This window comes from Pleurodeles waltl, chromosome 2_2, assembly GCF_031143425.1.
Source record: "Pleurodeles waltl isolate 20211129_DDA chromosome 2_2, aPleWal1.hap1.20221129, whole genome shotgun sequence".
In the NCBI taxonomy this organism is placed as follows: domain Eukaryota; kingdom Metazoa; phylum Chordata; class Amphibia; order Caudata; family Salamandridae; genus Pleurodeles; species Pleurodeles waltl.
Window position 1 is genome coordinate 499,934,827 of NC_090439.1, and position 26,556 is coordinate 499,961,382.

The window sequence follows — 26,556 nt, forward strand, 5'->3', positions numbered from 1 at the left end:
TGCAGGTAAGTTCTCTGTCGCAAACAAATAAGGCTGAATCATTGGGGAGGAACGCAGTTGACTAGGTTACACAGGTGGCCAGAACAGTTCAAGCATAGTGCGATTCACATTTTTAATACAACCTTTAAAACAGCTTTTAGCAAACATTACAAATATACAACTGTATGATAAACGTTTTCAACTACTCACCTACAAGCATTTCATATAAGAAAACTCCAACAGACCACCAGTCACATTCCCGTCCATAGTAACCATCCCCTCCTTGTGATTTTAGCACCTCAGGGGATATGTAGTCTGGTGTTCCCACAGCTGTATCACAACGTACCATTCCTTCCTACCAAGAGAAAATACATATGATTAGTTTAGGCAGAAATGGACTCTGCAAAATTAATTTTCCATATTCCAGCATTCCATACTCCAAAGTACAAAATCAATACATTACTAAGTTTTGACAAAGCAGACAACCCATCAACAGAACTTTTATGCATATATATATATATATGTAATTGTTTTCGCAAACTGGGACTACTTAGCAGAAAGGAGTGACTCTTGCTCTCGTAGTCCTAAACTCCTTAATCCAGTCTCATGGGATGTTTAGGTCAGCTGGTTTAGAGTTTTTCCCTATCACAAATGTCTAGTCACTTGCTGAACCCCACCAAGAACCAGGTGTAGCCCCAAACCATACTGCTGTTTCTAAAGCATCAGTCCCCAACTTTGCCAAAGAAACCCAGTCCAGACTGGATTGGGGCAGGTGGGAGCGATGTACGACAGGAGATATACTTAGATACCAGTGATCAGAAACGTACTACTTGTTAAATCCATTCCATTGATTTCAGACTTCTGAAAGGTTTATAAAGAATTTTCACTGACCTGATGGCCAAGTTCCATATCAGCCAAAAACATTTCAACGGAACCTCAAAGAGATAATCTCAAGAAAGCACAACATCAGGCTAGAGCAATCATTAAACAGAAGAAATCAAGGCTATACTAGAACCTTGCAAAGACGCAAGAAGGACAAGGAACCATGAGGGAAAAGCACAGCACCTCCTCCCAAACAGCACCAAAAGTAGGAGAGTTAAGCATACATCTAGAAACTGAACACATCATACAGCCACAGTCCGAGAAAGAAAAATAGGAGAGTGAGGGCTAGCACCCTCATCACAAATAGTGATGGACTGTGTAACTTTTGCCTCAGACTGACATCCAAGAGGAGAGGAAGTTAATATTGCCACAACAAGCCAGATTCTGGTGAAAAACAGACACCAAGTGTCTAAAAAAGTGACTTAAACCCAACAAGGGTGGAAATCAAAGTAGCAGAAATCAGCCTGATTCAGCTTTGGAGGGCCCAAATGAGAAACAGAATAGTAGTAGAACATGTCGCCACAGGCCACAAACTGGAGACCATAGAGTAGGAGGGAATTAATAAGCATTGTATGGAGTGCATGTTGGCAGATACACAAGGACGTCTCACTGCAAACTACTTGTGTGTTCAATGACACGGTGTGCCCAGAGACAATGGCTGTAGAAATCTTCAAGAACCTGATTAGGCCTAATCCACGTTCATACAAGCAGAATGTTTCAATCAGCAATTTCTGCTCAACTGCACTTGCAGGCATTTTTGCTTCAATTTAAAACAGATGTTTGCTTAATGTGAAAGTAGAGAAAGCGGCTAAGTATAAAGTCAGAATGGCGGAGGCCAAACTTACTGGTCCATTTTTAAGACTAAGAAAACATGGTCAAACCATGGGAGCAAAAAACCATGGGAAGAGAAAGGGCTACTTTTAGTCACTGAGTTTGTCGGAAGAAAGCTGTCTCGTGATAGGAGATACATGCATTGAAGAACAGAATATTAAGTGAACTAGGAAAAAGCTTGAAACTAACCAAAAAAACAGGACAAAACACCAACCAAAGAAGAACTCAGACTGCATGTGAAGAATATTTTTCTCTACTTGCCAAGACAACTTTAGGACTGTCTACTTAGTTACTAGTCTCTGAGGAAATGTGTGTTGTTTCGGTAACCACGTAGGGTAGTGATTCTTAACCTTTTAACTTCCGTAGACCCCCTTTCATGCCCCCACCTAATCATTACTGGAACCCGAGGAACCTCAATGAATAATTATTGAAATTTGGTAATGTTCACCTAGTCATTACTGGGAGCCGGAAACCCTGGCCTAAGCATTTTAGATGATTTGAAATGTAAAACATACAAAAAATACAGAAACAAGCACTCAAACAAATACAAACATGATGAAACATTCACAAACATATATAAACATTAAAAATATATATTAATGGGAAGGTCGGAGCTTCTCTAAACTTAAGGCCACTCATCATCTAACCCATATTCTGTTTGATGCACTTGCTCTGGACACCAAAAATAACAAGCATTTTCAATGCAACGGGTCTCGCATTTGTTCGTGTTAGAGCTATTAGCGTTGTTAAGCATAAAAAACATGGTGCGATCGCGCTATGTAAAATGCAGCACGATCGCGATGCGTGGAAAATAAACAGATGAAGTAGTCTGGACTCCAGGCTGAAAACATTGAGTCTCATATGTTTTTGGTACTTTACCAGTGCTGTGTAGGCGGGCTAAACACTGGAAAAGGCATGACATATGCATGCCTTTTACAAATAAAAGCAAGCGGATTTTAAAAGGCAAGTCCACAAACCAATGTAAGTGACTGACGTTGTGTGGGCGTGGCTTCAAGCCCAAAGAGAGATTACACAATGGACGGAAAACTTTGTGCTCGCCCATAAAAAGGATACTAACTTCAGTTTTAGCCTACAATTTCAAATTTCTTAACATTTACAGAACAGTTACAGAACAGTTTTAGATTTTGCTTCTTTATTTCAACATACTTTATTAATAGGCTAATATTATTTCATTTTCTAAGCAGTCCCAGATCCCCCAAGCAGGCTTTGCGGACCCCATGGTTTCCCAGACCACAGGTTAAGAACCACTGACCTAAGAAAAAGTCTGGATGATTCCCAACAGTAACAACAATGAATGGGGTGCTAACTAATCGGAAGTGTAAATTCTGGAATTCACGAGGAACAACTGCCTAAGACCACACATATTTCTTAGTACTTTGTTGCAGGTGTTTATATAGATTTATTTCCTGGCATATTAAGAAGGAGTTACTTGAAAATCGTTAACAGGTTGTGGCATTCATTGTGTCACATTTACTACAAGCGTAGTTGTGAAAGCAAGCAATTAAGATGAAGGAAAGACAACTTTAGTTATTACCCCTCTCCTATGTAAAAAGTCTTAAAATAAATAAGAATGTAGAAACCCTGAAAGTGAAAGTGCTATGGTAATAACTGTTAAGATTGAACAATTCTATTAGGAAAGGAGATAATGAGAAGCCACTTATCTATGTAAATTAGGAGAAAGGTCAGTGGGGTCACGTCGAGTACCTGACAGTCTTTCACAACAACAGTATCACATAGCAGCAGGGGATTACTTATTCGCTTGTCTGCTGAGCCAAAGAAAGCTTTGCTGGAAACCTCACACTGGAGAGGTCAATACAAAGAAAAGAAACCTTCTTTGCTGGTACCTTTTGATCCGAGCAAAACGGAAGTGAAACTAAAAGCTAACACTTTCTTTAAGAAGCTCAACAGTGTGAATAGGTTGGGAGAGGATTTCCACCTGTCAGCGGCACTAGTGACCTCTCAGTGGAAAGAAAATGGCTGCAGGCTACTGCCTGCTAGAGTCTTAATACTCAGATCCAGCAGTATCATCCATTCCTCGGGGTTCTGGAGGAAGGAAAGAACACATGGAAGTTAAAGTCGAAAGCAACAAGCTACATCAGAGGAGTACCCCATTGTGACATGGCATAGAGAAAATGCAATAACAATGTGTGGATGGAGTTGGGAGAACCTTTGAATGTAGGAGGTGAACAAATCCACTCTGAAATTCCATCTGAAGGTCATGGTTCAGGCCACAAACCCAAAGACAGAAGAAAACTAATCAGCTATAGGCCTGAGCAGGGACCACGCCAAAAGGGAGTAAGGAACCAGAGTAGAGTTACCAAACGAGGGAGGAGGGTATAAAAAGCATGAAACACCACCAAGAGTTAGTGCAAAATCCCCATTTCCCCCTGGGCAAATTATTAATAAGACCCAACAAACACCTTTCAATGCAGACAGCAAAACACATGACTTCTTCAAATGGCACCTATATAAAGGTAAATATATATAAAAAACTATATGAACTGTTGGCAATTACAATGCCAGGTTTCTGACAGAGAGATATGGTTAAAGGACCAATGATAAATATTTGCTGCATGATTGAGAAATTAAGGCAATGTATATTAATGTTGCCACTGTACAGAGGGTGTGCACTCAGAATGAACAATGAAAGAAAAGCATTGGCATCTGAAACAGACTTAGGATTTCAGTAAGTCAAAGGATTTAGATATAGATATCTAACTTAGTTCTAGGGCCTGGTGGGAGGACCTCGTTGAAGGCCCTGCTGGGAGTCCAGGGATTGTATTCTTACTCCTATAGCCCAATTGCAACTAGGTCGAAGCCGATACAGTATCTTCAGTCAAACGTAAACCAGCCAGAATGCCGGTATTTTTTCCTACTGCCAGTGTTAAACAGTTAAACCAAATTCAGGTACTTATTATACTCGAGAGTGTACTGCTTTATTGTTGCCCAAACAATATGATTAAAAATCTCTAGAGTTGCATACTCTGCTCTTCTAGCTTACCAGTAAGCAGCTTTCAGTGCAAATTCGGTGACCAGAATGTCAGTCATATTCATCAGGAGACACAAGTAAACAGGTCCCGCTATAAGGCACCAAACAAATTAGGCATGAAAGCTGGAGAAGTGAGAGACGTGAACCACTAGCAAAGCAAAGAAAGAGCCTCAAACGGCATGCCAAGATAAATTTTAACATGCAATACAAAAACACCCTTGAAGGCCATTACCAGTCGATACAGGACTAATCAAGCAAAGAACTCATTGTGCAGTACCAATTAGCAATCCGTAAAAGGCCAGCTGGACAACCAAGGAAAAAAGTGTAAATGCAGTCAAAAAGGGCATCCACCGGTAGGCCATGTATAAATCACTGCCAGACAACAGTGGGGGGGTGGGGGGTGGGAAGCATAATACAATGGCTTTATAACCTTGAATTCAGGCAATAAATGAGGCTGCAGTAGGCACGGTGAGTGGTACTTAGTAAGAACTAGCACATGCAAGTTGATGGGAATGCATTAAAAAACTAGCTCTGAAAGACATTCCGGGAGAAAACCCATAAAGTGTCCTTGATGATGTCTCAGGCAAGGGCAATTCTCCTGCAATACTTATCTACTACGGAGAACACATTTTGAGCAAATAGCCTCTTCTATGAAGCAAAAGATATGATAACTGTGCAAAAAGCCTGCAGCACATAATTAAGACGAGGATGGGCAGGGCTTGAAAGTAACTGGGCAATAAAGGGTACGATGCAGGGAAGCAGGGTGTGTAAATCAGGGTCCCAGGCTTCTATTTCTTGTTTACTATTTTTGTTGCTGGTCTGTTGGCATCCCGTGCACAAAGAGGAAGGAGGGCTGGACTCTTCAGTCAAACAGGTAACGGGTAAGCTTCTTCCTGTCATGCTCTCTGTTAATACACTGAGATGACTAAAACGTTTCTAATCTATATCAGGGATGTGGAATTGTTCAGACATTCCCTAAGAAACTGCATGCCATCACTCACATACGATTGTTATAGAAGACCACTTAGAAAAAAGATGCCTTACAAAATGCTCCCTAGCGGGAGTGGGGGGGGGGAGGTGGAGGAAGAAGAGGAAGAGGAGAAAGAGGAAGAGGAGTGTTTGTGGAAGGGGAGGACTATTAGGTATTAATGTGGCCCAGCATGCTCAAGGGGTGGATGTCCATCACTTGCGAATCCCATGCTTGGCTCTCTTTTGGGATGGAAAGAAGGCATTTAGTTGGCCAGCTATGTTTTTACAGATGAGGCAAAATGATATAAGACAATTTGTGGCTTAACTGCCACAAATACTTTATTCAATGGAGATCTTTGTTGTTCAACATGCATTAAGTCTAAATTTTATTAGGTTTATTTTACCAGATTGAAAAAAAAGCATACTACAAAGTTCCATTTTCATACATTAACAGGCTCACAAAAAGTAAGTTTTTCATGAGCTTTGACATTTTTAGTTATGATCTTCACTATGAACAGCGTGGAAGGCCCACAGAACTATCTACCAAGAAAAAAACACATGGGCCAGGGCCATAATGGTTGCACCCAGATGGAGAGTCTTGAGGCTTAAAATGCATTTGGAGCTCATAGCATCTGGATGATATTATCTTCAAATAAGCTATGGAAGTAACGTATATGCATTTTACATACCTAATTATGAACAAACACAAAACGACCTTTGGATGGAATACATCTCTACACATCATAGGTTTCACAGAGAATGACTATAAATGAAAAGTATAAATCTGTGGAAGGCTGCACAGCTGTGCACTGTACGACTTTCTTACCCAATACACAATACAATGTTTGCAACAGATAACCCATTCCCAGCAGGAGTACTGAGATAATAGGGCATGTAGTGGCATAAATCACGCATTTTTCAGACTTGTCAGATTCCAACTGATGGTGAAGAAAATGTCCACCAGCAGAGATAAAAGAGGATACTTTATTATTTTCAATAAAGTTATCATCCGTCAGTCAGGTTCTATAAAGAGAATACTTATAGACACCCATTCAAGCTCACATACAAATATGGGGAATATAGACGCTTCAACACAAACCTTAAGTGGGATGTCACACCTAGAAGGAGTCCCAGTTCAGTAATATGCACACGAGGTAGTCAACATATTTCGAAATGGTTTGTAACCAAAGGCAATTGTCAAGCATTTTTCGGAGTCACAGTCTGAAACAAAGTAAAGCCCTTCCGAAAGTCTGTTTCAATTCAGTGGAGTTTGAAGAAGCTAAAGGGAAGCTGGAAGGGAGTTTCCCAGGGATATAAAACAGTATTTCTGGTGACTGTTCCTGCAATAGAGAGTCTTTATTCTATGCAGTAACTTAGATAACCTGATATGTAGATTTGTATTACTGCCCAAGTTTCCTGAAATACACATATATGAAACTGGTTTATATTATCCCTCCATTCTGGATGAGGTGTTCATTCCTACTGCATTCCAGGTTAGCTATTGAATTTGAGAAAACATTGATGGGTCCTGGCATGGAGAGTAAATAGTTTGCTATATAGCATACACCTATAATGGATGACAGTGGTATTAGAAACTCTAAAATGTATGAACCACCCTGCACTCAGCTATAGCAATGCAAATCACTAATAAGAGTAACTGAATTTGACTAATTGCATACATCGGTCAGCATAACAAGATTTCAATTCAGCAAGGCGCATCAAATGAATACCTCAACTAATTTCTGATTAGCATTGGCATGTGGGGCTTCATGCAAAATGAATTTAATCAACACAAATTTAGAAAACTTCTAGCTTAGGCTCTGTCAAAATAAGCAGTTGGTACCTAAGAAGGAAAATACAATGAACAGTACATTTTATCCTTTTATAATTACCAATTACAATCAGCATTCAAGGAAAGTCTTCGTCCTTCAGGTACCGGTTCGATCAGCATGGGGCAGACTTCAAGGGGCAAAGTTTAAGTCAAGTTCTCCTTGCAGCAGCAAGGAAAATGAGGGAACAAGAGTTATGGAATGGGCAAGGCAAAGTAAAGTTAAAGTCTCTAGGGTGAGAATTCTTTAAAGTCTCTCTCTGGGATAGAGAAAGGGCATCAAAGTGTCATCAAAATGGAGTCTTGAATCTGGCTTCAAAATGGCATCAAAGAAAATGGCTGACTTCTATTCGTCCGGTGGGATTAAATAAGAAACGTTCCAAATTCTTCAGGTTCTTCCATTGGAGGGTTCATGGGGTGATTTCTCTTCGACCAATGAATAGTGTCTTTTCTCTTCATACTCATCTACGCATAAGGTGTCCTTGGAGTTTTGGAACACAAGTAGCAACAAAGTTGCCAATTAATTCAGCATCAGTGTCCTCATTGTCTGCACCTGCAGGAACGGACCTTGCTTCAAAGGGGATGAAAGTTGCCTAGCACGCAACTTTAAGATAAGTGTATTAGTCATTCTACTGGAAAAATACAGCTTTAAAGGTTTAAAACACGTCTTTGTTAATACAAGTGAAAACTACGCAGTTAAAATTGAGACCAGGCAACTAGGCCAAAACCTCTGCTAAATTTAAGCTAAGCATATAACAGTTTAACGAGAAAATCATAGAATATAGCTGCAATTATGACATACTCATACATTGGTCATTTTTCATGATTAATTAAGTTTGTTTATACTAATGGTGAACTACTTCGTGGGCACATTTTTCTACATACATTATTTTTCTTTGCTAAACCCACATTGTTTTATACGACTTTGTTACATGATATATGAATGTTTATTAGTCTTTCTTTTTCTGCTTCATCAATCCCTCCTCTGATGACTAATTATGTCATCACATTAAATCTTCCACCACAAATTTTATTCCATTAAAATTCTGTTTTAATAATTTGGCTTTTCAGTCATTTCCCTTTTCCTTTTCACTCCCTTTGATTTTTCCCTGTATAATTTTACCATTTCCTTTTGTTCTCTCTTTTCAATTCTTCTCTTGTTCCTTGATTTCAATATTCCAATAGCCTTCCATATTCCCCAAATACCTATTAAGCAAATTAGTATTATTAATATCCCTTTTACTAATTTCAGTAATATTCCGTTCCAAATGTTGCTGAGCCAATTTCCCACTGAAGCAAATCCTTTCCCAACCTTTTCCCATACTCCTGGTTCTCTCAATTCTTTCAAATCTGCACTATCGTTAGTTACATTTGTAAGCATATTTCTAATTTGTTTACTGTTGTCTGGTATATAAAAACAACAGTGACGTGCACTAAGCATTTTGCAAACGCCGCCATTCTTTGCTAAAAGAATGTCTAAAGCAAGCCGGTTTTGAAGAGTCATAGCTCTTTCTGCAGCAAGTTCAGTATCCATCAGGATCATTGCTCCTGAGAAATTTGTCAGCATGTTATCCACAATAGTAGACAACTTTCGTATTTTAATTGAATTCAATATAACTCCTACTGTAGGAATTATTGCTCCAAATATGTCTCCTACCACGCCAGAAGCTGTCTCCCTTTTCTGAATACGATGTAATTCAGACAGCTTTGGAAATTTCTTTAAGTCGTCTAGTTGATAAATGTTTGGAAATACTATTCCCAAATAACATCTCCCATACCATCCTTTTGGAAGATGATAATAGGCATTGAGTCCACAAATATAATATGCTCCTGGAGTAGCTCGATCTAGGCCATTTAACATGAACGTCCATTTACTCTGGAATAAAAACACGTGTTTACATTCACTCGTTCCTACATAGATTGTGTCATAATATGATTTAGGCCTATATATACAAAGTTTCCCTATGTGTAATGCATCTAAAGCTAGTTTCCCTTGTGCATTTATTGCAGCAAAAGCATAGTTATCTACAGATGTCCTTTTGTGTAATTCTTTTTCTAATTTTTCCTTTACCATTTTCCTTCTATCTTCAGTGTGATCAAAAAAGCTTTTCTCTACGGGTGAAAGTAAGCATGTAAGGTTTTCTTTATGAGCGTGAACTGTGGAAAAAGTTGATAATGTTTCAAAGAAACCTCTAACTAATTTTATATAATAATCTCTTGCTACTTTACTCAAGTACTCAATTATGGGGACATATGAAAATACGACATCATGATTGGAATATAAGTATTGAATATACTCCTGGCCATAAAATCTGGTTAGTAACAAACCACATGTTATTCCATACGTAAGGGGCATGCTATGATATGTCACCCCTTCTATTACTGAGGTAGGAATTTGTGTACATATATAACAATCTTTCTCGTCTACTGTCTCAACATACTCATTCAGCAAACGATAGAAAACATTAGATGAGAGTTCTTTCTTGTCATGTAAATATTTTTTGTCTTGTTAGAGTTTCTTCAAAGGAGTTAATTCAGTAGTAGTTTTAAAAGTAGAAGCATCATTCGCGTCTCTTTCATCCTCTCCATGCATTCCAAGAATTATTGACAAAATTATTAGTACACATGCAATTATTAGACCTATACACATGTATTTACAATATTTCATTTTATGTCCTTGTGTAGTGTTGTCTGTCATGATCTATAAAGAATCAGAAAGTTGAAGATAGTTTATCAAATCAAGTTTGCAGATATATATGTATGTGTAGGATCAACGAGGTCAAAGTTCACAGGGTTTTCTTTAGCAGCTTAGTCTCTTATCGGTTTAGCAGCTTTGTTGCAAAATCTGTTTTAAAAGTCTATCAGGTTATCAATGTCTTATTCTGTAATGATTCATGAAATTCACTTTTCAAGTACCAAAGTGTCGTTCTGCTTCTTCGTTTTCAAGACTAAGAGATAGAAATTTGTCTGACCAATCGTTAGTGGCTGTGTATGCCCATTCTGGACCAGAATATCTTCTGCTTGCTATTCTTTTCCTTTTCAATTTTGCATCTCCTTTCGATTCCCTTTCGCTTATGTCTTGTTCTTTGGCTGTCTTTTTCTTCATTCAATGTCCGAATGATAGACACTTCTTTTCTTTTCTCTTTCAATTTCAGCCATTTGTTTTCGTTTAATGTCTCTTTAGTCTTTGATTTCACTGGTGATATGCTTTGTTTTCGTTTCGCGTTGCTTTCACCTGATGGACCTGCAACCGTTTCTGGAAGAATTTGGACAATTTCACTTTGTTCCGTCTTGTCTCCTTCCACTAGGTCAATCAGGTTTTCTCCTTCTTTTCTGGTATCGTCTGCTTCTGGGAAAGCCCTCCTCTTATTAGGCTCTCCTGCTTCTTCACCTGAGGTAGGATCGTTGTCACCTCCTGAGGCTTCTTTTCTGTTGTCCTCAAAAGGATCGACTTTGTCGTCCTCCGAGATTATTTCTTCTGTTTCAATTTCTTCCTGTTCGTTTACAGGCTCTCTTCGTTCTGTCTCAGAGCCTGGTACTTTCCTGTTAGTTGTTGGTAATTTTAGTGCTTCAATTTCCTCTTCTGTGGGACACGTCACCCTTTTCGTGTGACTGGCGTGAATCCAGTTGGGAACTCCCGCACACTTCACAGCGGTGGTAGTTGTCAGAATCACTTGAAAAGGTCCTTTCCAACGGGGTTCCAAACAAGACTTCCTCACGTGCTTCTTTATCACAACCCAGTCACCTGCTTTCAGGGCGTGTCCTGGACCTTGGATCGGTGGCAAGGTGGTTGCCTCCACCTGGTAAGAAAAAGAGCGGACCACATCAGCCAGACCTTTGGAGTAGTCCAATACCATATCATCTGTAATATTTACAAGAGCATTCACAGGAACTGCTGGAAGTCTCATGGCTCTGCCCATGAGTATTTCATGCGGTGATAGTCCAGTTTTTCTATCAGGTGTGTTTCTCATTGACATTAACACCATGGGCAACGCGTCAGGCCATTTCAAGTTTGTAGATGCACATATTTTCGCCATTCTTGATTTCAACGTGCCATTCATTTGCTCCACTAGTCCTGATGCTTCAGGGAGGTAGCTACAATGCAATTTTTGTTCAATGTTCAGTGCTGCACATAGTAATTTGATTACTTCGTTATTGAAGTGACTTCCCCTATCTGATTCTAAAGAGATCGGGAATCCGAAATGTGGTATTAGTTCTCTCAAGAGTAGTTTTGCAACTGTTGAGACTGTCATTTCTGCGTGTAGGGTATGCTTCAATCGAGCGACTAAAAATACACACAATCACCAACACATATTTCAAGCCTGCATGCATAGGCATCTCAATGAAATCCATTTGCATTCTGCTGAACGGCCCACCTGCTCTTCCAATGTGGCTCAAATTTACCACTGTTCCCTTCCCTGCATTCATTTGTTGGCAAATGACGCAACAATGGCAAACTGCTTCAGCAACTTGGCGGAATTTGGGATTAAACCAATCAATTTTGAATAATCTAATCATGGCATCTCTTCCAATGTGTTCTTGTCCATGGTATAACCTAGCTATTTGCGTCAAAAGACTTTCTGGCAAAACTAATCGCCCTTCACTTGAAACCCACAAATCATCTGTTTTTTTTACGCATTACAATTTACTCGATGAGAGTTTTTCATCTTTACTAACATTATTTTGTTGGAATTTCAATTCTTCTATTGTGTCTACAACTTTTAGAGCAAAGGCTTCACTTGGTTCAAGTTCTGGCTCACTTATCAAATTCCATTCGTCTCTGAGCAATATACAGTTCAATGCGCAAAACCTTGCGACTTGATCTGCATTTCCATTTCCCAAAGAAACGAAGTCTTGTGATTTTGAGTGTGCACTGCATTTTACGACTGCTACTTCTCCTGGTAACTGGATAGCATGTAACAATTCTCTTATTCTTTCACAATTTTTCACTGGTGATCCTGAAGAGGTCATAAAGCCTCTTTGTGACCACAATTGTCCAAAATCATGCACTATTCCAAATCCGTACTGACTGTCAGTGTAAATGGTGACTTTCATTAATGCCGAAAGTTGGCAAGCTCTAGTAAGGGCTACCAGTTCTACTACTTGTGCAGAATAAATTCCTTGAAGCCAAGATGCTTCTAGAACACCAGTTATTGTACATACAGCATATTCTGCTTTCAATATTCCTAGTGCATCTCTCAAACATGAACCATCAACAAAAATAATCTGATCATTTTCCGCCAATTGTGTATCTTTAATATCAGGTCTTGGTTTGGTAAAAAATTCAGACACTTGAAGACAGTCTTGCTCGATATCATCGGCGTTTTCAATTTCAACATTTTCACTGGGAAACAAAGTTGCTTAATTTAATGTAGTGCACCTTTTTAATTGCATATTAGGTGATCCCAAAATGATTGCCTCATACCTTGTAAGCCTAGCACCAGTCATTTGCTGTGTTCGGGAACGTGTCAAAAGTATTCCCACTGAGTGAGGGACCATAACTGTTAAAGGATGTCCCATCACTATTCCTTCACTTTGATTCAGGCTCATACCAACTGCTGCTACAGCACGCAAGCATCCTGGTAAGGCTGCTGCGACTGGATCCAAAGTAGCTGAAAAATATGCTACTGGTCTGTTTACACCACCATGGGCTTGAGTCAAAACAGACAAGGAACATGCATCACGTTCATGACAAAACAATGTGAAAGGCTTTGTGTAATCAGGCATACCTAATGCTGAAGCTCTGCACATGCATTCCTTTAATTCAATAAAGGCATCCATGTCATCTCTTTTCAACATTATTTCATCCTGCGCATCTTTCTGGGTCAGTTTCAGTAAAGGTTTGGCTAGAGTTGAGAAATTGGGAATCCATTGGCTACAATAGCCCACTATTCCCAAAAACTTTCTCACCTCTTTTCTTGTTTTGGGTGGACTCATTTGAAGTACACTCGTTATTCTTTCTTTCATGATTTTTCTCTACCCTTTTTCTATTTGGTGACCCAAATATTTCACTTTCTTTTGGCAGAATTGCAATTTCGAAGGAGACCCCTTGTGTCCATTCCTTCCCAAATGGTTCAGTAGGGCAATAGTGTCAACTGTACAGTCATTTTTTGTTTTGGATGCGATCAGTAGATCGTCAATATACTATACTAAGGTTGATTCAAAAGGTAATTCCAATGATTACAAATTTTTCTTCAGAATCTGATTGAAAATTGATGGTGACTCCGAAAACCCTTGAGGAATTCGACACCAACTGTAGACTCTGTCCAGGAATTTGAAACAAAAGAGAAATTGACTGTCCTCATGAAGAGGCACAGAAAAGAATGCTTGTGACAAATCAATGACTGAGAACCACTCTGCATCACAGGGAATTTGAAACATTATTACAGCTGGATTTGGTACTACGTGACAACATTCGACTATTATGTCATTTATTTTTCTCAAGTCTTGAACAATTCAGACCTTTCCACTTGGTTTTATTAGTCCCATGATTGGTGAATTACATGGACTACTTAGTACTTCTTTCAGTACTCCCTGTTTCACAAATTCGTCAATGAGTTGGGCGACTTTCATGAGAGTATCTTGTGACATATGGTATTGTGGAGTCTGTGGAAAATTTGCATTAGGTTTTACAGTCACTTTCACAGGTTCTGCTCCTTTGATCAATCCTACTTCTTTCCCTGTCATATCCCACACTTCCTTCTCAACAGTTTCTTGTAGATCAGCTAGAATATCTGCTTCAGTGAACATAGGATAAAGAGTAATCAGGGGATACTCTTCATCAACAGTTTCCATTTCTTCCTCTTCTGAACTGTCCTCTTCTTCCTCATCACTGTTTGCCTGAATTTTAATTCCATTATGTGAGCACATAATCGAGCATCCTAATTTGCATAATGGATCTCTTCCAAATAGAGATATTGGACTTGAGTCACACACCACAAATTTATGTAACCCTTGAAAGTTACCAATTTTGACTTGCACTGGATCTGTAATTAGGTTTGTCAGATACCTATTTGCTATTCCCACTACTTGAACTGTTCTCCCTGAAAGTGGCAAATTTGGTACTTCGATGCTTCTAACTGTAGAGCGTGTAGCTCCCGTGTCAACCAAAAATGAAACACTGTGACCCAGAACTCTTCCTTCCACATATGGTCCCTTTTGATCAACTTCCAAAGATGACGCAAGCATACAATTTCCCTCCTCTTTTGAACTTTCACTTTCCCATTCATTGTTTACTCCATTCTTGCTGTGTAACGGAAATTGATGTACTGTGTTACTTGGATTCATTCCTTGACCTGTAACCTGTTGAGGAAGCATTACTTGTTGCTGATTCATTGGTGCTAAAGGTACTTGCATTTGCTGATTAGGTACCAAAGGAAACTGCTGTTGCACTGGCTGTGATTGTACCATTTGTACACAGGGCATTTGCACCTGCTGTTGTTGCATAGGTTGTAGACCTTGCATCTGATTTACATTATTTGGGAAATTTGGGTTTGGACCTCTAAATTTTGGTCCTCTCATATTTTGAAATGTATTGACATCATTGTTATGCTGACCTACACCTTCCTGCACCAACATTGGGCACTCCTGTTTCCAATGCCCAACGATTCCGCACGTGTGACATGGCATCACTTTCTTCATTGCCTGTATACCATTTGGAATCACAAAAGTATTTAAATCAGGACCATTATTCACAAAACCTCCTCGGCCTCTGCCTCTCATCTGTGGCTGAAACATAGCATTTCCCTGCTGTTGCTGCTGCGGCAACTGTTGTTGGAAACCTTGCAAACCTGTCTGAGCTGCTCTAATCTGCATCACCAACACTTTTTCTTTCAACCTTTTCTGCTTTGTCTCAATCTCATCACTGCAGTATTTTGCGTAGTTCAACACTTCATCCATCGATTTTGACTGTCAACAAATCAAATGCATTTTAATCATCTGGCTAATTTCTGGTCTCAACCCTTCCACAAATCTGAATCAAAATGGCGCATGTCCTTTGCCTCAATCGTTTCCGTGTCACTGTAATTTTTAAATGCTTTCAACAATCTCTCATAGTATGCATGTATCGACTCCTTAACTTCCTGTGCTGTTCTGTCAATCTTCTGCAAATCTACATTTTTCGACGCAACTTTTGTTTTCAAATACTCAATCACTTCATGGTATAAGCTCATTACCCTAGGCGATGGTCCACCTGTGTCCTTATCTCTTTCTGGTTCACTTGTTGGCCACTCTACAGCCCTTTTACAATCTTCCCACAAATCCGCTGGAACTACAATTTCAAATAAAGTATTCAGGTCTTCCCAAAGACATTTTGCGAGTTTCACGAATCTATCTGTTTGTTGATACCATTCGATTGGTTTCTCTCTTAACTTAGGGTAATCATCCGTAAAAGATTGAATATCACACCTGTGCCATGGTACATGGATAAGCTTTCCTCCTGCTGCTTCTCTCATTGGTAACATGGTTATAAGATCATTATTCTGTTGTACTTTATCATTCCGATCTGGGGTACTTTCTTTCTTCTTATCCTTTTTCTTAATCCACCTACTCTCCCACTTGTCTAAACATCTCCAAACCTGTGTGCTTTACAATATTTCTTTAAGGTGTGTTTTCATTCCTGCAGACCTCATGTGTTCAAAATCTTTTGTCTCAAAGTCTAACCTGTAACTTCTGCTCAAATGCTTGGTTTTATTTATGTCTATTTTGTGTCTGTCTGCAATTTCTTGTAACCTCTTATGTATGCTGCTTACTTCTCTTGTAATTCTAGGGCAAATATATCTCAGCTCGTCTTCTGTGTATGATTCTAACCTGTTCAAACCCATCGTTCCATCTACGAGTTCACCTGCCTCCATGCCCAATATTATTTGATTCAAATATTCTTCTCCTTTGCCCTTGGGTGTACTCTGTGGGGAATTCAGACTATTCAACCATTGTGTTAACTGTTGTGTGTTTAGTCCCATTAATGTGGCATCTAAGTCTACTGCTACTGATGGTTTCTGTAATATTTCTGTTTTTGAAGTTAGCAGTACTATTAGTGGTGGACTTGACCTTACCACAGTTGACAGAACATAAATTGGAATTGGACTAAATTCCAACAAAAACCCAGATCTATTTGACAGTGTTCCTACAGGAGTCGTTTCTTGGGTATTTTCTATGTATCTTCTTCCTGTCTCATTCTGCGTCATTACACCTTGATCGCATACACTTGGCTTTGCTTGTATATATAATGGTACTGGCGGACCTACAGTGATAGGCAAAGATATTTCATCCGGATTCTGTCTGTTACCCAAATTCTGTGGCATGTTAATTCCCACATTATGGTTCATCATTACTGGCATGTCTAACTGTGTTCCTGCTGTTTGAATGTACTTTGGCAATTCTTGCATCTGCTTTTGAGACATCAAAATTTGTGTTGGTTCGGTTTGAATCAATGTCTGTCTTTGGTAATTCTGTCCTCCCTGCACCATTAAATTCGAAGTCATTTCCAAATTATGCTTATCATAATAGCGTCTTTGGACCTGTGGCTGATAATCATTAACAGGTTTCAGTTTAGTCACTTCAGGATATATTCTCTGAACTTGTGGTATTTCTGGTGTAAAAGGCATATCGAGACTACTTTGCCTCTGCAATATTCTCAAATTCGGAGTTACAGTCCCCTGTATTGGTTCTGGAGGGGCAGTACTAGTGCTAGGGCCATTTTCGTTTTCCACATATGGTGGTGGACGGTCATTTAGCAATTGCAGAATGAACTCCTCATCGTCTGATTCGTCTGACCTTTTCGAGGTTCTCTTATTTTCTGTATCTTTGGACTGACTCCTGTTTGTTTTATGGGTAGCTTTCTTTCCTTCCATCTCTGCTTCGTCAGTAATTGCTGGAAACAATTTAATTCCCTGCAATATGTCTGATCTCGAAACCTTTTGAGTACTATCCCATCTAGCATCCGCTAGTGTCTTTTCTACTTTTCTCACTCTTGTCTCAAATTTCTTTTGTAGTTGCCTTCTAGCCATTTGTTCCCAAATTGCTAATGCTTCAAACTGGGCTGGTCTTGGAGGTATTTTCATGTCATATAGCGCAAATCTTAAATTCTCCAAGATTCTTAGATTAAACGTCCCATGGATAGGAAACGCTACACTTCCATACTTTTCTGTTAATTTACACTATTGTTTTAACCAAAGACATGATGCAACACCCTTTTCTTCAATTACGATGTAAGCTGCTGTACCCTCAGGCGGTGTTTCTTCTCCTACATTTGCTTTAATATATACATCTCCCTTCAAGGCACTCTTAAATGCTTTGAAAAATTTCACCTTCACGTCCTTTATTTTTCTCAAAATATAATCAATAAGTGACTTTAATTCCCAGAATACTCTTCGCTTGCCTTTCCCCACCAATGGCGCTTCACGGACTGCGTCCAATCCGTGCACGACCCTTCTCACCAACCAACCTATCCCAGCGCGGCTCCTAGTGACGTCACACACACACACTGCGGCTGACAAAGTCTTGCGGCTTGTCCTCCTTCATTCAGCTTCACTCAAAACTATTTTCTGCAATATATCGCAAGCACTAATCAAAAAGAAGAAAACAAATCTGTCGGTTTACTACAGGAAAGGTAATACAATCGCTTCAGAAACCTTAGGGATTTTTCACTAGCCTCGGCAGTTATTCCATCTTTCTCGGTTTCCCACTTTCGCAAGCAAAATTTGACCTGCAAACTTTACTCTCAACTGATCAATGAACAATTCTAATGCACCTTAGAATTCGTCAAATCTCAAAGTCAAAATTTTTCTTTCATTTCTCAATATTCATACTGACTCGTTGACCACGCCCGATCAACCTATTAAACCGAACAAATTACAACATCAATCAAATGTCTCATACACTTTTCAACATACTCCGGAGTCTCTTGACCTCGCAGGGCCTGTCTCAACATCAACAACCACGTGGACAATTTTTCCTGCATAAAGCGCTACACACATATGAAGTTTGACGACTTCCCTACTCTCACACTTTGGAGTATCACTCCTCTAAAATTTTGATTGGGGTTCGTAACCCCCTAAAATCCTCACAAACTTCACAATTCATCTGCGGCATAAGCTATGCAATCGCAAAACCCTAACTTCTGTCATACTGTCACTAGAAACACCGAAAATATTCTCACACCTCCATTTCCTCCATTCGCAAGCTCTGAGATTCCGGGAAAGTCATTGGGGATTTAGGGCATCATCATCTCCTCAACTTGTTTTGTTAAAGAAAATTCTAACTTGAATCCGTCTATTGTTCGGATGGGGTCCCAAAGGGCCAAACCATCAAACTCTGCTACCATCTACTGACAGCGCGTCCAGTCCTTATAAATTACTTATACTCAGACACGCCGGAGGTCGGTGAACCTTTTGACCGGGTTGAGTTCTCCTCATCCAAAGAATTGTCGGATCCCTCAAATCAATAATCATTTATAATCAATAACCAATATTCGATTAGTATTCAATCAACAAATTAGTTAAACTGAAAATCCGTAATTTGACACACCATGACCTTTCCGTCATGAATAACCACACCTGTTTATTAAAAGTTAATTAATGAGTTTATTTCCCTATATTAACAAAGCTAACACAATGTAAGTAAGTCTCAAAATCAAATGATACACATGTACGAACATTACTAGCTGTCCATAGCGACGGAAGAAACGCAATCTACGCAAAATTTCGATTATAATGCACTCAGCTACATTAATGCAAATCACTAATAAGAGTAACTGAATTTTACTAATTGCATACATTGGTCAGCATAACGATTTCAGTTCAGCATGGTGCATCAAATGAATACCTCAACTAATTTCTGATTAGCATTGGCATGTGGGGCTTCATGCAAAATGAATTTAATCAACACAAATTTAGAAAACTTCTAGCTTAGGCTCTGTCAAAATATGCAGTTGGTACCTAAGAAGGAAAATACAATGAACAGTACATTTTATCCTTTTATAATTACCAATTACAATCAGCATTCAAGGAAAGTCTTCGTCCTTCAGGTAGCGGTTCGATCAGCATGGGGCAGACTTCAGGGGGCAAAGTTTAAGTCAAGTTCTCCTTGCAGCAGCAAGGAAAATGAGGGAACAAGAGTTATGTAATGGGCAAGGCAAAGTAAAGTTAAAGTCTCTAGGGTGAGAATTCTTTAAAGTCTCTCTCTCCCTGGGATAGAGAAAGGGCATCAAAGTGTCATCAAAATGGCGTCTCGAATCTGGCTTCAAAATGGCATCAAAGAAAATGGCTGACTTCTCTTCGTCCGGTGGGATTAAATAAGAAACGTTCCGAATTCTTCATGTTCTTCCACTGGAGGGTTCATGGGGTGATTTCTCTTTGACCAATGAATAGTGTCTTTTCTCTTAATACTCATCTACGCATAAGGTGTCCTTGGAGTTTTGGAACACAAGTAGCAACAAAGTTGCCAATTAATTCTGCATCAGTATCCTCATTGTCTGCACCTGCAGAAACTGACTTTGCTTCAAAGGGGATGAAAGTTGCCTAGCACGCAACTTTAGGATAAGTGTATTAGTCATTCTGCTGGAAAAATACAGCTTTAAAGGTTTAAAACATGTCTTTGTTAATACAAGTGAAAACTACGCAGTTAAAATTGAGACCAGGCAACTAGGAAAAAACCTCTGCTAAATTTAAGCTAAGCATATAACAGTTTAACGAGAAAATCATAGAATATAGCTGCAATTATGACATACTCGTACATTGGTCGGTTTTCATGATTAATTAAGCTTGTTTATACTAATAGTGAACTACTTTGTGGGCAAATTTTTCTACATACATTATTTTTCTTTGCTAAAACCACATTGTCGTATACGGCTTTGTTACATGATATATGAATGTTTATTAGTCTTTCTTTTTCTGCTTCATCACCTGTTATAACAAATTATAGCTGGTTCAATATGGGTCTAGCCACTTGATGATAGCCTCTGAAGGCAGCTAGCTGTCATATCTTGTGGTTGTTTTAGGTGCTTAATCCCTCCCTTGTGCGATGAGAAATCACTGGACTGCTGGTGGACTAATGAAAGCCAACAGCAATTCTCCTTATTTTTCACTGATGTTGATTTAGTACCCCTCTGCGAAACTATTAGAGAGCTAGGGGCCTGTTTTCGAACATTTAGTGGCTTTGTCCAATTATAAAATCAATTCTACTTATTCTATGGGGCTGTCCACTGCTTCAGTCGTACGTTTGCCAGCAGCATGCCAAACAAGTTTTAAAATTTTGTCCACTCCCGGAGGGGGATAGGGGTGGAGGAGGTGGCGGGATGGGGCATACCTTGTTAATAGTAAACAGATCTAAACTCTCAAAGTGATGCAAGCAATGGATTCAATAATTGCCTAGGAACAATAAAACAAATTGCCGGAACATAAACTTCAAACTGCACAAATTAACTAACGAAAATAATTTTATTATAATCAATGAGCACGGCACACATGTTCTACTTCCCCAAGTCTAAAGCTGGTACATTAAGGGCCTTGCTTTAGATCTGACCTGCTATTTTCCTGCTCCCTGGTGAGTCAATTTCCAATCCTCAATAGTGGATGGATCACTTTACAGCACAGCTCAGAACGGTGCTCCTGCCCTGACTCTGACTGGTGCAGACATGCCCACTCTTGGTTGGGGCTGGCCTGCTTGTGCCCCTCTGGAGGTACACCACCAATTTGGTAGCTCTGTGGGCAGGTGGGAACCCCAAATTCTTTACCTTCTAACTTGCTGTCAAATGATTTGGGGAATAGAAATCCCTCATGGCTAGGATACTGCTGCTTGGTGCCCCGTGCTTCAGGGATGACAATGGCGCTTTATTGCACTGCAGGCACTTGGGAAGACTGTCTTCTCCTCCACCTTCCTTGTCACCAAAGGATTTTGGGACTTGAAGTACCTCTGGGACATGATACTGATGCTTGGTGTCTTAATTATAATCATAGGTGGCAAGACTAGAACATTCTAGGACACCAATGAACAACAACAATTTGTGGATGAACTGACCAAGTGTCAATGGAAGCGAAACCCACAGCAATGACCCGATTCCACCCTGAGGTGCCTCATTCAAACAGGAAAGCTGATAGAGACTACGAAATATCAAAACACTGATATGTCCCTCCAAAATCCAGATCGCCGTTCAAGGATATGTTTGCTAAGACTATCTCTACACAGCATCCCACTACTCTTCCTCAACAGACTCAAATCAGGATTTGTTATTGTCATCATACCTCTGGCTGCAAGAGTGGCAGCAATGAGACAAGTTACCCGACTTGCATGCAAAAAGTTACAACACCCTTAGTGATAAGAAGAGAGCCAATCCATCCTTCGTGTTAAGCCTTCAATCTCAATCTAACACAGACAACCATGAGCACTTCTGTACAAAATAACTTGCATGGTTGACCATCACTTACCTATTATGCACTAACCTGCTCTCCCACCACTCTCCATCTAAGAAAATTTGTGAACGGCCCAGACTCATTTGTGCACAAAATGCATCATACATTTATGTGCAACACCAAAGGTCTTTCTCTTTGGTCCTTGAACAGCCTATCAAACCTCATAAAACGGGAAAAGACACTGGAGTATTATGAAGACAAGAAACCAGACACTGTATTATTGCAGGAAACATATCTGTCGGAGACTGAGTCAAAAAAACTAAGAAGAGACAGGGAAGGGAAGATCATTCACGTTGCATGGAGCATACACCCGCCTAATATTCCAACTGACCCTATGCAAGAAAGAACAGGTCACACAGGCCTGTGAAACTTGACAGATCAGGGACATTTGATGAACCTAGCGACAATGACACCCTTCGAGATCCTTGGAGAAAACACCACCCAACAGGCCAAAAATACATATTCCTTTTGTGTGTCCATGGGACTTAAACAAAGATTGGTTACTTCTTGGCAAACAATGGAACACCACCAAAGGTCTGCAGAAGAAATATAGATGTTGGAGTGATGTCGGACCATGCCTCTATTTCATGACTGTTTGACATGGAGACTATGGGGTAAGACTGAAGTCCGCAACACCTAGGTATAAAACCATAGAAACAGATTGCTGCATCATATCACATTTATTGCAAATGCCCATCTGAATCTAACCTAAAGAGCCTTATCTGCATTAGCAGAGAAAGCGCTGGCTCACATCTAGAGCGGACCCCACGAACATGGCAAAAAGGCTGGGTGACTAATATTATACAACTTAGATAAAGAATAGTCAAATCAGCCATTCGCGCAGTAAGTCAACCTGATGGTCAACTGCTCACCAACGCTTTGTAGCTCACTAATGAATCCAAGGCTTTTTGCTCCACTCTATTTACCAGCTAAATCATTATCGATAAGTCACAAGAAGTAATATTCCTGCATGGCCTAAGAATCCCTAGACCACTGGTTCCCAACCTTTTGACTTCTGTGGACCCCCATTGAATCATTGTTGGAATCTGCCCCCCCCCCCCCCCCCCATGATTACCAAAAGCTGAGGACCCAATTGGTTAATATGATTAAATCTTCTAAGCAGCCGCGGACTGCCTGAAGAGATTTCGTGGCCCCCCAGATGTCCCCAGAGCACAGGTTGGGGATCACTGCCCTAGACTATCCAAAGTTATGCGAGAAAAGCTAAACATGGATATCAAAGACAGTCAACTAACCAAGGCCCCCAAAATACTATAAATAAGAGAAACTGGTAAGGACAGGCTACCTACTGAATTTTTTTAAATCATGGCCAAACAAGTAGTGCCCCTGCTTAGAAAGGTCCTTACGAAATAATGGATATGTGGAGCATCCACCTAGAATTCAACAGAGCATTACTTTTATTGACATCGAAACCAGGCAAGGACCCACTTTTGTGTTTGAAATACAAAACTAATTTGCTTCCAAACTTAAGATACTTGTGAAGGTCTTAGATCAGAGACTATTGCGAGTGATAACAGCCCTGATCCATAAAAACCAGGTAGGCTTTGTCCTAGGCAGAACACTGAGGAACCAACTCGGAGCCTGCCTATGTCTACTCAGGTTGTCTAAAACTGAAGCAGAAGTAGGGGCTGCCCCCTTATTAGGTACCAAAAATGCTTTTGACAGGGTGGTGAGGAGCTACCTTGTCCAAATGTTTGAAAAATGTATTAGAGGGCCCATCTTACTTACCTTGGTCAGATGCCTTTATGAAGGTCCAACTGTAATGGTGTATTATAATGGATTCTGCTCAGATGCAGTACTGATTAACAAGGGCACTTAGCAAGGATGCCCTCTGTGTCCAACATTACTCCTGTTCGCAACAGAACCCCTGGCATCAGACAATGACAAGTATTACAGCGATCCATGTAGTGGCAGGTGAGTTAAAACTCATTCTTTACACTGATAACATACTAATTTGTCTTATCATGCTACATTAGTGCCCCTCTTGATGAGCATTATAGAGTTTGCGGGCTTCGCTGGATGCAAAAGTAACTGGATAAAAAATGAGGCCACGCCAATGACATTCAACCATGAAAAATATAACAAGAGGAGTACCATTCAAACGGATCCCTCACTAATTCAGATATTTAGAAATACCCGTGAGCAGACTAAGACCTCTTTCATCTGCTCAAGATAATTTAAAGATCTTGATTGATCAAATGACCCTATATGTTCAACGCAAAGAGCAGGTGCAGCTTTCACTGTGGGTCAGTATCCAAACTTAAAAGCAGCCCCCCAGATTAAACTAGATCTTTGAAATGGTCCCTTTGAGTATCCCTAAAGCACAACCCAGAAACATAAGTAACTCCACCAAACAAATACAGGTGGCCCAGAATAGTGTAATCAAAACTATGTGAATAAATAACTTCTGGGGGCCTTAGGTTACAGAATTTAGAAATCTACTACACAGAGCACCAGATGGCATATTACTTTACACTAGAACTAGAAATGCCTGACTGGACTCATTTTCTTTAAATACTCCTGAATTTATCTCCCTGGCTCTCATATACTCTGCAAAGGTCGAAAGGGCATGACTCACCTACACAATCCAATTTTACACAAATCTGTAAACTCCTGGTGACATTTACAGAAAAATTGGTTCAAAGGCTTCTTACGTTCCCAGACCACCCTACAGAGAGATACCTTTTCTGATGAAGTCAGTTGAGGGGCCTGCGCCATTGTCTGAGGTGCCAGTGGTTGTGGTGACGAAGGCTGACCTGCAACTGCAGGTGATGCTGCTGTAATATGGAGAGAGGACAATGAAAGGGAAGGCACAAATGGTGTTGGGAACATATGACATCAGCATAGTGTTAAAAGCGTACCTCATAGGACAATTTGAGCAATAGGCATGCCAGAGGAGATACTGAACCTGCAAAAAACATATAACATGGAGTTTAAGAATATCGAAGGGTCCGTTCCTGGGGCTGGGAAGTCCTATATTCCTGATAGGGCAAGGGCCAGGCTGATGCCGCTGCAGGCATCAAGGGATCATGGACTGGCATCTGGTCAGCAGCACTACAGGTGTTAGATCATCTGAATGGAGCTCAATTAGATGAGGAAGTGGAAGGGAATGATGTGGAGATAAACATTTTGAAGATCAGTGCTGCTCAAAGTCATGGCATTGCTTCTTGTGCTTCTCTAATTGGATGGCTTGGACAATGACCACTGACTGAGGTGATCTTGTCCTGGGCCTCAATTTCTATTTAGCTCAATGACTACTGAGCTTGAGCCTTAAAGAGCTTGGCCTCCCGCTCCTTAATAGCCAGTGGTGCATGCTTCTCCAGGACTCACAGACCTTGATGTCTTGGTCCAACCCCAGGCATCACAAGCAGATGTCGTGTGGATCCGAGGTAGACATTTTTCTACCACAATCCCTGCTGGGCTTGAAACATGAACGTTTAAGGAGAAGACATTCCTGTAATACACCTATAACTAATTTTGTGCAAAAGGACAAATGTTGTGAGGTAGAGGTCCCTGAGGAGAATGAAGCTACGAACTTGAATCAAAGGTGCAGATAAAAGGAATGGACGTCAGATTCATTTATGGCTCCAGAGAAGTCACAACAATGTTGCTACCAGTGCCAAAGTAAAGCCAGAGGCCCTGTTGGCACGGAGAGCAATTAAAGAATTTCTAGATTCAGTCTAACACATGGGATAGTCAAAAGGTGAGGAACCTGCATGCAAAAGTATCCATCAGAAAAGAAAAAAAAAACTGCTGAGGGTCTAGCCATCAGCTGTATTGTTTAATAGACATCAGATGACTAGTCAACCTATACTGTGATCTTGCATGTCAATCTGCAGCTGTACTGAGCAGAGCCACTAAAAACAGTATCACATGTAGAGATCACCTGAGCAACACTGAAGATCTAGATCTAACAAATTTAAGCATATCATATTGTTCCTTAATGGAGGGCATAATTGCAGAAAACCTCAGAACAACTGAAACCCTTAGTCTCTCATTACGCCAATGAGGCGGTCCGGTCTCCACATTATGACTATGGCGAAAGCGCCACAGTTGGACCGCCAGCACTGCCACATTTTCGCCGGCCAACAGCCTTGTGGTGACAGCGGTCCCAGTCCGCCAGGTCTGCCCTTGGGATTACGAGTCCCCACTCCGCTGGCTTTTACATGGTGGTTGCACCGCCATGTAAAAGCTAGCGGAGACAGAGAGCCGGGTGCCCATACACTTGGCATGGGCAGTGCAGGGGCCCCCATGGCCAGCTCCGTCTGCTTGGCAGACAGTGACAAGCGTGACTGGTGGTGCTGCTGCACCCAACGCACCGCAACATTGCTGCCGGCTCTATTATGAGCTGGTGCCAATGTTGTGGGCTGTTTCCCGCTGGGCCAGCGGGCAAAAACTGTTTCTGCCCACCGACCCATTGGGAAACTCTTAATAGCCCTCGCGGTCAGATCACCGCACTGGCATTTTTCTGACCGCAAGGTTTCAGCGGACAGGCATTTCCGTCCACCAAAGCCATAATGAGGGCCTCAGTCGCTGGCAAACTCAACATCCTTTGCTCAGCTCTTCTTTCCAAGGTTCTGAATCAGTATCATATTCATAGAGGTTAGACAAGGAGGACTGCAGGTCTGATG

The 26,556-nt window shown here is 40.5% G+C and overlaps 1 protein-coding gene across 1 annotated transcript in view; it reads right to left on the bottom strand.

Annotated features, from left to right (window-relative positions):
- The window catches only part of ROCK1 (Rho associated coiled-coil containing protein kinase 1), a 1,374,854-nt gene that overhangs the window by 965,953 nt on the left and 382,345 nt on the right, over positions 1-26,556 (bottom strand). Inside the window, exon 7 of the mRNA XM_069219991.1 lies at positions 190-334. Coding sequence (XP_069076092.1) covers positions 190-334 — 145 coding nt within the window. The remainder of the gene's footprint in view (positions 1-189; positions 335-26,556) is intronic.